This window comes from Bombyx mori, chromosome 18 (genome assembly GCF_030269925.1).
Source record: "Bombyx mori chromosome 18, ASM3026992v2".
Taxonomy (NCBI): Eukaryota; Metazoa; Arthropoda; class Insecta; order Lepidoptera; family Bombycidae; genus Bombyx; species Bombyx mori.
The window spans coordinates 13,511,881-13,525,350 of NC_085124.1; the positions used below are offsets into that span (position 1 = coordinate 13,511,881).

Genomic DNA, 13,470 nt, shown 5'->3' on the forward strand with positions numbered 1-13,470 from the left:
GTGGTCAAATCGAGAATAGACTAATATGGTTTGTCTTTAATATTATTTATCTATGGTGTAGTTTTGGCGAAATCAGTTATAGATTAGATTTTATTATAGAAGTCGTATAATAGTGTTTGACAATAGAACTATAATAATGTTTAAATACTTATAATTTAAATTAATTATAGTCGAATTTCGACTACTGTGGGGCCACTAGTAATAAGTAATTGATCATTAAATTTAATAGAAAGCCTCGATATTGGAGTAAGCGCACAATCTGATTATAATATTTCGGTTTACGCATTTGAAAGCTATGAATTTATTGTGATTAGTGGAAACTCGAATGCGATTTTCGTTTATATTAAAAATATATATATTAATTAATAAAACTCTCAAAATATTTACTCTTATGGGCTTCGTTACACGTATGCCAATAAAGAAACATACCTGTGTCCTTAGTGTGAGTATTTTAACGTTTTCGATAACGTAAAAGTTAACTTAAATGTGTATGGAGTTGAAAAGTTTGCCTACGTTTGCCGTTAGGGGCGCTGTTCCAACTGCATACAAAATGAGTTGACTTTTACGTTATCGAGAATGTTAAAAAACTCGCACTAAGCACCGATGTAGTCAAATCTCACCTGTATACGTTCCGTTTCTCTGTGTACCCGTGGAGGGTGGTGGAGCTCTGCCTTCTAAAGCGTTGAGTCTCCTCAGAGCATCAGCGAGGGTGGACCGTAGGCAGAGTAGTTCTTCAGCCTGTCTGGCGCAGCGGACCTCAAGCTCGGCCACGCGAGCTGCTAGACCCGCCCCTTCGCCTTCTAGCATTTCATCTGAAATCGATTTATTTTTAATTAGATTTTTTTAAATTTTTAATACGCTTTTATTAGCTTCAGACGTATGTATGTTTGTAACGGAATCTTTGAACATGATTTTGACCACCTTCAAAACGTTGGATTAACTCGAAATTTTGGTATACTTATTAATGATCGATGACAATTCAATATTAAAAAAGAAATTAAAAAATGTATATTGAAAAAATTGAAATTCAACTAAAAAATGAAAAATAAATAATAGTTAAAAAAACTAATAAATCGCATTTATAGAAAATCCAACATAAAAAATAGAAAATAAATTTTAATAAATTTGCATTAAAAATAGTTTAAACAAAAATTATTTTATTGTACAAAAAAAGCGTAGGTGGACGAGCTCACGGCCCACCAAATGTTAAGTGGTCACCGGAGCCCATAGACATCTACAACGTAAATGCCGCCACCTACTTTGAGACATGAGTTCTAAGGTTTCAATTTTTACAGTACAACGTCTGCCCGGCCCTTCAAATCGAAACGCATTACTGTTTCACGGCAGAAATAGATAAGAGTGGTGGTACCCACACGTGCGGACTCACAAGACGTCCTACCACCAGTAAAACACACACATCAAAATACGACGAAGATAATGATTTACTTATCTCGTGGTCTCGATCTCTAGACAGAGTCTTTTAGATCAGAAATACAAAAGAATATTGTCCTAAAAATGGTCGCATTGAAATCTATAATACATTACAACCACGTAATTTTAATAAATAGACAAAGATAATAAAGTACCAAGTAAGTACCCCTTTGTTTGTCAACCGATTCTTTTTCCTTTGTTCAATACATATTGATAAGTTTTAATGTTGCCAATAAAAATTTTAGAGGCAGTTTTGTTTTCTTAACAATGACTAAAAGGCCAAAGATATTATGCAATATATTTAAAAAGAATTTAAGTCTTTAGATGTTCTACGTGATTACGATGGAATTTCGATAATTAGGTATGCACTAGTAATTTTTAATGCTTTGTCGGGGTTCGTTAAATTGCTTTTTTTATTGCTTAGATGGGTAGACAAGCTCACAGCCCACCTGGTGTTAAGTGGTTACTGGAGCCCATAGACATTTACAACGCAAATGCGCCACCCACCTTGAGATATAAGTTCTAAGGTCTCAGTATAGTTTCAACGGCTGCCCCACCCTTCAAGCCGAAACGCATTACTGCTTCACGGTAAAATAGGCGGGGCGGTGGTACCTTCCTGTGCGGACTCACATGAAGTCCTACCACCAATAATTACGCAAATTATAATTTTGTGGCTTTGATTTTTATTACACGATGTTATTTCTTCACCGTGGAAGTCGATCGTGAACATTTGTTAAGTACGTATTTCATTAGAAAAATTGGTACCCGCCTGTGGGATTCGAACACCGGTGCATCGCTAGATACGAATGCACCGGACGTCTTATCCTTTAGACCACGACGACTTCGAATTACTTCGACTTTGACTTTGATTATACGTGGATGGTGAATAAATCTTTTGAGACGACGGAAACAATAAAACGAAATTAATAAGCGCAAAGGTAACTTTTTTTTTTTTTTTTCTTTTCCTACCTATGCTGATAGCCTTGAGAGGCTATTTCAGCTTCACCCTAACGTTTGTAGGTGAGCTCGCGGGGCTCAACCGGAGAGTTGCTAACACTGACCCTAGCAAGAGCAGTGCTTCGCAGAATCTACCACCGGATCGGAAACGCGACCCACTGAGAAGATCCGGCGAGAAACTCAGTGGGCTGTGTCTATGGGTTAGTTCGCTCGTCGAGCCCTTCGTCGCAAGCGACGGGTTCGACGAGGACGGTGACCGGTGCTTGTGGTGCCTAAGAGCACCGTTAATGGATCAGGAGGATCCGTAATGACGTGCTTTGGGCGACGTCGACGGTTTACCATTCGGTCTACTGGGTCGGGTATGTAATTTCCAGCGGCTACGATGAGAGGGTTCTCATGTCGTGCCGCCTTCTCAAAATGGCGCAGCGATGCCGACTGTAGATACTTACTGACAGAGTCAAGCTCCAGGTCATCGTGGAGATCCACGTTCCTCAGGAACCATGGTGCTCCGACGGCTATCCTGCAGAATCGGGATTGAATAACCTGAAGGGGCTTCAAGTTGGTGCGGGCTGCGTGAGCGAACACTACGCTTGCATACGTCATAACGGGGCGTATGCAAGTTTTGTAGAGAGTTACCTTATTACGGAGGGACAGTTTGCTTCGCTTGCAAAGCATAGGGTAGAGACGTCCTAATATGAAGGCGGCACGGTCGCGTACCGTTTTAATATGGGGACGGAATGTCATCCCTCTGTCGAGGGTGACGCCTAGGTATTTGACCTGCGAGGCCCACGGTATGGGCTGGCCAAAGAGAGTGACGGGGCTAACGGCGGAGGTGTTTGCGCGCCTATTAGGGAGTGGGATGCTCGAAGTGGTATTCGGAGGGCGACCCCTTTTGAAGAGCACCGCTGTGCTTTTCGTGGGGTTGATGTCGATGCGCCACTTCCGGAACCACTGTCCCATGGTGGCTACTGCGATCTGGAGTCGCCGATGAAGCAGCGACATCTTCCTACACGAGTAGTAGATAGCCGTGTCATCGGCGAAGAGCGCTAGATGGGTCTCCGGAGACCGGGGTATATCATTGATATACAAACTAAATAATAACGGGGAGAGCGCGGAGCCTTGCGGGACTCCGGCAGTCAGTTGACGGGGACGAGAACGAGTTCCCTCTACTCGATATCGAAACGAACGGTTCGACAAGAAGTCTCGTATGATGAGCACGAGTCTGTCTGGCACTCCCATGTTGTACAGTTTGTAAATTAAACCGTTGTGCCAGACTTTGTCGAACGCCTTCGCGATGTCGAAGAAGAGGGCGCCGGTCGGGATTTGTTTACGCCTATTTAGTCCTATCAGGATGTGCTCCGTGAGGCGGTGCACTTGTTGTACGCACGAGTGTTTAGAGCGGAATCCGAACTGTTCGTCTATGAGAATTTTGTTCGCGGTAACAAAATCCCAGAGGCGTTTCCTAAGGAGCCGTTCGTAAATTTTTCCTATCGTCGGGAGGAGACTAATCGGACGGTCGCAAAGGTAACAACAGCTTAAAAAAATGTAAAAAAAAACGTTAAATTAATTTTTATTATTACGAATCGCAGAAGCCGAAGGGAATACAACAATTACACATTCCGCTATTAGGGATACGTTATCTAGTGTACCATTGCAATTGAGACGCTTAGCATCACGTGGCGTGATTGTTAGTAAATCTTTATTTATTTTATAAAAAAAAAAAAAAAACAGTATATTAACATTAGCATTACAATGTGAATCAGTGAATAAAACTCAAGCATCAAATCGTATTTCTTTAGTTATTTTATCAAACTTCCATCGAACGTATCAAAATCTTGTCAGAGGCCATGAGTGGGTGTTAAGGTTTGCGTTATTCGTCGATTGATTTTATATGGGCACGTTATTAATGCAAATATAACACATTACGTCACTGGTGACTTATTTGTTATTTTATTTAGACGGTTTTTTTTAATACGTGTTCTATTACTGAATGTTAACCTGTTGAGGGGCAAGTCATTTTATTAGTTCAGCGAGATAACAAAATAGTCACAATGTCAAGATCTTTTTCGTAGAAGTAGGCTTTCTTATGCGCTTTAGAGTTGTCATAACTTTAGCATCGTTTGAGGATACAGTGAAGCTGAGAAGAATCTACTTTGTTTTTCCTACCTAGGTAGGTACCTAGGTGGTAGGACGTCTTGTGAGACCGCACGGGTAGATACCACCACCCTGCCTAACTCTGCCATGAAGCAGTATCAGAGTCAGTAAGCATACTGAGACCTTAGAACTTATATCTCAAGGTCGGTGGCGCATTTACGTTGTAGATGTCTATGGGCTCCGGTAACCACTTAACACCAGATAGGCCCAATAATCCCATTCTCACGGATCGTTTGGAGCCTCTGGGTCCGCGGAGGGACTTCGGTTCCCTCTGTATTTTGTACCGCATGTTCCATGGGGAGTGATCTGAGGAATTGTTCGAGATGATACCAACGTCTCGTTTTTACCATCGCACCGCCCGCCACCGGAGTAGAGTTCATCCATACTACCTGGAGCCACTGCGGTCATCCACAGTGCGTTTCCAGAGATCTTTTTTGCCACGTACCATCCGGCTATGGAATGAGCTCCCCTCCACGGTGTTTCCCGAGCGCTATGACATGTCCTTCTTCAAACGAGGCTTGTGGAGAGTATTAAGCGGTAGGCAGCGGCTTGGCTCTGCCCTTGGCATTGCTGAAGTCCATGGGCGACGGTAACCACTTACCATCAGGTGCTCGTCAGCCTACAAAGGCAATAAAAAAAAAAGTCCCTGAGCTCGTCCACCTATCTAAGCAATAAATAAATAAAAGTCGGTAAAGTATTAGACAACTTTGATGACATTGTCGTAATAATGACAACAGTAACACGGTTCTGTTGCAAATTCTGTTCCTTGCAAATGTTGGCGCTCTATTGTGTCGGACACAATGGTCTGATGGTTTGGTCACGCCGAAAAGCGGTCAAGTACTTGTTGCAACTAAGGATCTTGATTATGCAAGTGTCTTTGTGTTAAATTGGATACGATGGATAATTAGAATGTTGCAACTCTTTCTCTTTTTTTTTGCTATCTCTTGCTTGGTACAGTTTTGTCTAACTCGATGGTGTTACTGTCCCTGACTGCTGGGTTTGATTACCATTACTTCGGACAAATATTTCTTCTACGATGTACAGTTCTGTTTGATTTTTGTTTGGGTGTTTAATGTCTATATGTCGGAGACGGTCATTACTTTGGTAGCTAAACGAAACGCAGCATGACTCCCGAGAGATGGCAGCACGATTGCGGTATCGTCGGAACTCGGCTAACTTCGTGCTACGACAGACCCTAGCAGATGCAGGCGCGTAGACGCTATCACACTTACCAACCAGCCTTTTTGAGGGCGATGCCTCCGTCCTAAGAACTGTCATTCGTTTTCCTTTGGTAATGTCAAGAGAAGATTTCTGGGTTGTTCTTGGACAACAAACATGATTGATGTACTCAAATTTTCTCTTGGCTCGATCACCCTATTCGCCCCTATGATGTCTGACGATGGTGTTAATAAATGTGGCTTCTCCGAGATATATATGTATATATTTAAATCTATAGTATGTAGATTAGTCTCTAGTTCTGCTAGGTACAGAGAATCCTAGTTTGCGACCAGGTGACGATGTGAAGAGATATAAGACGCAGGGAAGAACTTCCACTGAGCGGGTGTTATTGCTTGATAGACGGATGGTCCTGGTTGTTGTTCGGAACTTGTATACATGCTAGCCTATCTTGAAAATATCGTAAGCGCAGGCATATGTCAAATATATTGTGTTCTGTGATGGCCATCGCCACATGTGTGATTTGTTGTAATTTTATGCTATTCATACCCAATGTTAACGCTTCGTTTGAATTTTAGTTTTAAATTTGTGGATGGGGATACAAAAACGGAAGATAATACGGTACGCGCGGAAATTAAGTGCCATTTACTTCATAAAAAAACAAACGACATAGAAATCAATTTTCTTGTTTACATAAAGTTTTATAACAACTATCTCATTACATGTTTTATCACGATATAATTATATAAAGTACTTAAATTACTCGTTATGCAATGCTCATTGCACACGCACTTTCATCTTTATGCTCGGTGGGCAGCTGTGTCTATCTCATTTCCTTGTTTACGTATAGAAAATTACACTATCAAAAACAATATATGTAATAAGGTAATCGTTAATAATCGAATCAGAATTTGTCAAGAGCAAAATAAACATGGTTTTAAGCCGTACCAAGCCAGCCGTATTGTGACTTGCTTTTTGATCTTGCGTAGTACAGGATTCAGTCATTGAAATTGTTTTATATCAAGGTCTTAATGGTGACAGTTATACACCTATACTAAGTGAATGAAAAGAAAAAAGAAAAAGCAAAACATTAACTGTCCCCTTCACACTCATAAGCTAGACCGCGCGAGAGAGAGATGGGCAGACTTTTCATGATGCGCGCATGCAGTGAGGCGTCACGCCGCGCGCTTATTCACAAACACTATACAAGCGCAACGTGTGAATGTGTTTATCGTGAGCTACATGGTAGGCGGAGTGGGGGTGTTTGTTGGGTTTTATTTTCGTTACGAAATTTCTTGATTCGGTCACCGTGCTCAAAGCCCGCTATAAAAACTATGCAATAGCTTAAAATTTGTATTGTATAGGACCTATAGGATATTACTTACGCCAAGCAGCATACACATCGTTCATTGTATCTCCTGGCGAGTCACTCGCCTTCGAACTCCTCGAGTCTCTATCTTGGTTATCCATGGCGCTTAATGTATTCAGCACAACTGCATTATGCACTCCACAATTTCAACACGGATAAGGCTTTTTATCGTTTCTTGGAACTGGTTTTGGTCTGTGTTGGTTTTTTATTAATAATTATTAAAGAAGTGAGAGAGAGAGAGAGAGAGAGAGAGAATACACTTTATTGCACACCAAAACACAATTTACATTCAAAAATACAATTAAAAAAAAACAGATACATTTTTTTTTTTTTTTTTTGTTGCTTAGATGGGTGGACGTGCTCACAGCCTACCTGGTGTTAAGTGGTTACTGGAGCCCATAGACATCTACAACGTAAATGCGCCACCCACCTTGAGATATAAGTTCTAAGGTCTCAGTATAGTTACAACGGCTACCCCACCCTTCAAACCGAAACGCATTACTGCTTCACGGCAGAAATAGGCAGGGCGGTGGTACCTACCCGTGCGGACTCACAATAGGTCCTACCACCAGTGATTACGCAAATTATAATTTTGCGGGTTTGATTTTTATTACACGATGTTATTCCTTCACCGTGGAAGTCAATCGTGAACATTTGTTAAGTACGTATTTCATTCGAAAAATTGGTACCCGCCTGCGGGATTCGAACACCGGTGCATCGCAACAACGAATGCACCGGACGTCTTATCCTTTAGGCCACGACGACTTTAGTGTTCAAATTTTATGCTCTCGTTCCCTATTTAGATGCACGCCTATTGGACAGGGCAGTTCAATTAATGGTGACTGATGTAAACTTAATTAATATTAATGTACAATAGGCGGTCTTATCGCTAAAAGTGTTGAATTAAGCCACCTATTTATCTATACAGATTAATCTCACAAGTCTACACAACAATGATTTTAATTGATCTTTCATTAAGTACGCATTTTATTTTGATTACCGCCCTAAACCTAACGATGAACCAATAGATATAACCAATAGATGATTTCGTCAATTCTATTGTAATCTTAAAAAAGATGTAAATTTTATATTAAACATTAATTACTTATTTGTGACTACAATCAATTGTAGCTACTACAATAAATAAGCATCGTATCCTAATATTTTTGTGATGATTTTTAATTTAGGTACCGAATAACTTTTAAAACTATTCCAACGAACTAATTCAAATAAATTATTTAAATAGCTATGATTATTTTAAAGTAACATAGCTTTGTAAATATCTTAAGTTTCATAAAACCCGCGATCGACATAACGATGACAAAACGCATACACATAAATAATGAAAACGTTATTAGGTACTTTCTCTACGTAAGCTATTTCATCAGACTACAAGGTTTTTCTGGTGGTAGGACCTCTTGTGAGTCCGCGCGGGTGGGTACCACCACCCTGCCTATTTCTGTCGTGAAGCAGTAATGCGTTTCGGTTTGAAGGGTGGGGCAGCCGTTGTAACTATACTTAAGACCTTAGAACTTATATCTCAAGGTGGGTGGCGCATTTACGTTGTGGGTGTCTATGGGCTCCACTAATCACTTAACACCAGGTGGGCTGTAAGCTCGTCCACCCATCTAAGCAATAAAAAAAAAAAGTTTTTTATATGCGTACCAAAACCCAATTTAAAGGTATCTTACTTATTCCTATAACGATACGTTAGTGTTACTGCTACAAAGAATATTGCGGTATTTTGGTCATGTTACACACAGAGATACCAGCAATTTGGAACGCCTTGTGGTGACTGGTAAAATAGAGGGAAAAGGCCTAGGGGTAGAGGTCCCAAACGATGGTCGGACCAAATAGCGGAGGAACTGAGGGTACGGGATCGATGGAGACAGCTGGTTGACGGAATCGGACGGAGTCACGATCCTCAGCAGTGAGGGGTTGATCGAAGAGAGAGAGTATTACTGCTGCAGTATACACATCTGAAGTTAAGGCTATTTAAAAAGTTTGAGAGCTGGCTTGTGTACGTTGTTAAATAAATTAGCCGTTTTGTAATTCGTATGAAAAATATGTCACATTATTGCAGAAGATCTTAGCTTTATTTCGAATAACAAACTCCGCATCAAATGCTTGCGTTCCGTGGAATTTCGTGTGTAACGGTGCATGTACTGGTTTGATTCTCGTTTGCATGTTAAAGCTTGTAACTTGATCAATGGATAGCTGTACTTCGGCACATCTCATGCATATTCTCTGAGCCGACTCGTTTGACACTTTTGAGATGCGCTAAATAACTTATCAGACCTAAATGCCAATAGTGGAGCGATGTTGCTGAGTTTAGTTTGAATTCTTTTTTCGAATGAAATGAAATTGGCGAAAATTCATCAAATTTTTGGTGTATTGTGAGCTCTGTATGGTTGTTGTTGTAGGTAGGGTAGGCAGCGGTTTGGCTCTGCCCCTGGCATTGCTGAAGTCCATGGGTGACGGTAACCACTCACCATCAGGTGGGCCGTATGCTCGTCTGCCTGCAAGGGCAATCAAAAAAATCCCGCTGGTACATAGGGCCCTCACAAGTTGTCTCTTGTCACTTGACCCTGCCTTGCCCTTGCTCCTTGACATTACTTCAGGTCACGTCGACACAAGTAACTATCCTGGTTCGCCTGGCTATTAAGATGTATTATTTTAATTTTTTATCTACTTTTTTTTGGTCTTTCAGTTATTTTTATTCCCCTAACTTACATATTTTATGTATTATTTATATGAACCCATTTCTGTTTCATTATGTACCTTGTACAGTTTTCCTCAGCATATTACTACAGAGTGTATAAAATTTGCATTTTTAATGTTAGTACATAATTTTATAATACGTTCAATACGATTACTCGAGCATTACTAAATATTTACATAATTGGTTACGTTCCCATAATGTTGCTCGATTTACGCAGTCATTAAAGATTATTCTGTTTATCGAGTATAAATTTGCATATTAACGTCGACAGTCTTAGAGTTTAATACGAATTAAAAGAAAATACACGCTAAGACGTTGTGATTCAAATTATTTTGGAAAATCAAGTGTAAATCAAAAAGTTAAACTCTGGTTAGCTGACATTTCACTGTCATTAAGCATATTTGATCACTTATGTTATAGTACAAAGTTGATAGCTGACATGACCGTATTAACTTTCTCGGGACCTTGTGGTTAATCCTGATTAGCTTACGAGATCCAGAGGAAATATCTTTATTTTATACATACTTGGTGTTTGGCTGTGGACTTCAATTTAGCACGTTTATTATTGGTTCGATCTACAATATTCTGTCCAAGCTTTGCTTTGTGGCTTTTAATATGAACATTATACGGATAAACTACTACTGTCCTCGTCTGAAATGAATTGTTTATGAATACTTCGTTCCTAATGAGTCAGTAAGCAGCGGCTTGGCGCTGCCCCTGGCATTGCTGAAGTCCATGGGCGACGGTAACCACTCACCATCAGGTGTGCCGTATGCTCATCTGCCTACAAAGGCAATAAAAAATATGGCAAATAGTGTGATACCATTAAGTTGGGGAAGGTTCGAGAACTACACGTGCAGGATTACAAAACCAATTGCGTAACCACGATGGTAAGTCACGGATCTGTGAAGCGACCGTTTATCTACAAGATCACATGCAACAGAAACGAAACAACAGAAACGAAACAAGACAATCTCCCAAGTGGGAAAGTTTCGTGTGAACTCAGAACGAATCGACACTTTGTTTTTAGCTCGCGAAGCTGTTAAATTGCATTCGTTTATTTAGAATGAAAATTGTTTTTGCGCACCTCACAAAACAACAGATTGTGCTCGTGATTTATTTGAAAGGTTTGTTTGTGTTGATCTTGATGATGTTGTTATATGTTTCTGTGTTACGAAAGATCAATAAACCCAAATGAATAGAAGTGATTAGACAGTTTTCTTTTCCTACCTATGCTGATAGCCTTGAGAGGCTATTTCAGCTTCTCCTTGACGTGTAGGTGAGCTCACGGGGCTCTAACCAGGGGTGTTGCTAACACTGGCCCTAGCAAGAGCAGTGATTCGCAGAATCTACCACCAAATGCGACCCACTGAGAAAATCCGGCGAGAAACTCAGTGGGCTGTGTCTATGGGTTAATTCACTCATCGAGCCCTTCGTCGCAAGCGACAGATTTGACGGGGACGGTGACCGTTGCTTGTGGTAGCTAAAAGCACCGTTAATTGATCGGGAGGCTCCGTAATGACGTGTTTAGGGCATAGACCGTATTACGCCATTAGCGCATCAAATAATTGCTCTGTAAATTATGAGGATCTACTTAACGGATCGTAATTGTTATGTTGGATGCAGAGGGCCCCAAACAGATGCTTCTAGCATAGACTTCCAAGGAAGTATCACGCGTATTGATACAATTGAAATCATATTAGGTATATGATTCAAAGGCCCAATTTAAGGACGTCTTAAGTACAGTTCATTTGACCTTTTTATTCAAAAGTTAAAATTTCAAACAGTTACTCTGTTGAATTTGATTTTTAAGTTGATCGTTTGAAAGATATCCGATTTTAGTTTTTATATAATAGAAAAAGAGTGCCTAAATTCTTCGACATTTCACAATGAGTCAACGGATTTACCCTTTATAGCAGTTTTACCCCAGTTCACGAGCAATTCGTGGTTTATTTCGTTAAAGTATAGCTCCAAGAGTTATTTTTTCAAGAATTGTCAACTTTAATTCTATCGTCACTACGCATAAAGTATAAAATCTAATGAACTTTGAGGAAAGCGCCAACAGGAAGAGGAACAGTGATGCTGGCGACGACCTGTCTAGACATTTTATGTTTATCCGAGGCAAATAGAAAGAAGAAATATCTGTATTGTACGGAAATCTGGCCACAGTTGGATCGTTAGAAGCTTGGCCCAAATTAGTATGTTTACGTGATGGTATTGCTCTGGATCGTAAGTGTCATAAAGACTGTGGTATATGGCTAAAACATAATTGTAAAAAAAACTTAACAAAGCTTTAACAAAAACCGACTTGAAATTGAAAAAAAAAAGATATTCCAAAACAAATTAATATACACTAAAAACAATAATCATCGAAATCGGTTGGCGTGATATTGAGTTATTAATTTTTTTTTTTTTTTATTGCCCTTGGAGACAGACGAGCATACGGCCCACCTGGGATGGTGAGTGGTTACCGTTGCCCATGGACTTCAGCAATGCCAGGGGCAGAGCCAAGCCGCTGCCTACCGCTATCTATTTGTCGCGCACGTACTTAATGCAAAATTTCAAACTTATATGGTTTTCTCATGGATACCATTATCAGAACTGGACTAAATTTGGATCGGAAAAAAATGGGACAACACGGGAATCGCCAGTTTTCTAATAAAAAAAGAATCATCAAAATCGATTCACCCAGTCAAAAGTTATGAGGTAACAAACATTAAAACAAACATACAGTCTCATACAAACATACTTCTCCTTTTTTGAAGTCGGTTAAAAACTGATATTCAGTTGATAGAAAAATGCACAGCAGTTATAGTTAGAGTATATGGAGTTGTCGAAAAACAAACGGATTGAGGACCGATGCCAAAACATTAAATGAATTACTTTTGACTAATATTTTGACCGGGATCAGACGGAGTGATTACTTTAATTGTACAGGTTTACAATAAAATACAATGTTCTTATTAGCATGATACTTAGAAATACACCTCTTTTAAAGGCTACTTCACATTGGACATATCTCTCGAGTTTATTATTAGGAATTGCGGTGATGTAAGAACATCGCTCAAGGCATCATCAAAACGAAATCCGTAATCACACGGATGAGAACACAGCTAATTTACCGAATACCTGAGCTGCTTTAATTATAGAACTCATAAAAGAACAACGGACACAAAACCAACACCTTGCAGTAACATCCGGGAACGCTGCGATGACACATTGCGAAACTAACATTCGCGGACACTAATACGAATATTATATGATCCCGTGGTTGTCACTAACACCGGATGTGACGACGACGAGCCATTTCAACATCCAATTGTCAATCTGCACATGCAACATCAGAAGCCTGACTTGAATAAACGATGCGATATTTTTGGTTTTCCAATTCAATTACGTGGATCGATCTATGGTACGCTTTGGTGGAATGTTTATTGCTGTGGCGAATCACTATTGATTGTTTTTCAAACAAAATAATTGTGTACCTTAGTGTCATAGGAATGGCTTCCTCTTTTAATCTACGAATTTTACTTCTCACCAACAGTCAATTCCTTTTTTTTTGTTGCCCCTGTAGGCAGACGAGCATACGGTCCACCTGATGTTGAGTAGTTACTGACGCTCATGGATATCACCAATGAAAGGGGCAGAGACAAGCAGATGT

The 13,470-nt window shown here is 40.0% G+C and overlaps 1 protein-coding gene across 4 annotated transcripts in view; it reads right to left on the minus strand.

Moving 5' to 3' along the window:
- Window positions 1-13,470, minus strand: part of LOC101743885 (echinoderm microtubule-associated protein-like 2) — a 103,664-nt gene that overhangs the window by 46,155 nt on the left and 44,039 nt on the right. For 2 of the 4 annotated variants that reach the window (XM_038017308.2, XM_012690917.4), the window contains exons 2-3: window positions 7,104-7,279; window positions 621-812 (exon numbers count right to left, since the gene is read on the minus strand). In XM_038017308.2, the coding sequence (XP_037873236.1) occupies window positions 621-812; window positions 7,104-7,188 (277 nt within the window). In that variant the 5' untranslated portion in view covers window positions 7,189-7,279. The remainder of the gene's footprint in view (window positions 1-620; window positions 813-7,103; window positions 7,280-13,470) is intronic. The other 2 variants (XM_038017309.2, XM_004926768.5) reach the window with 1 other exon arrangement.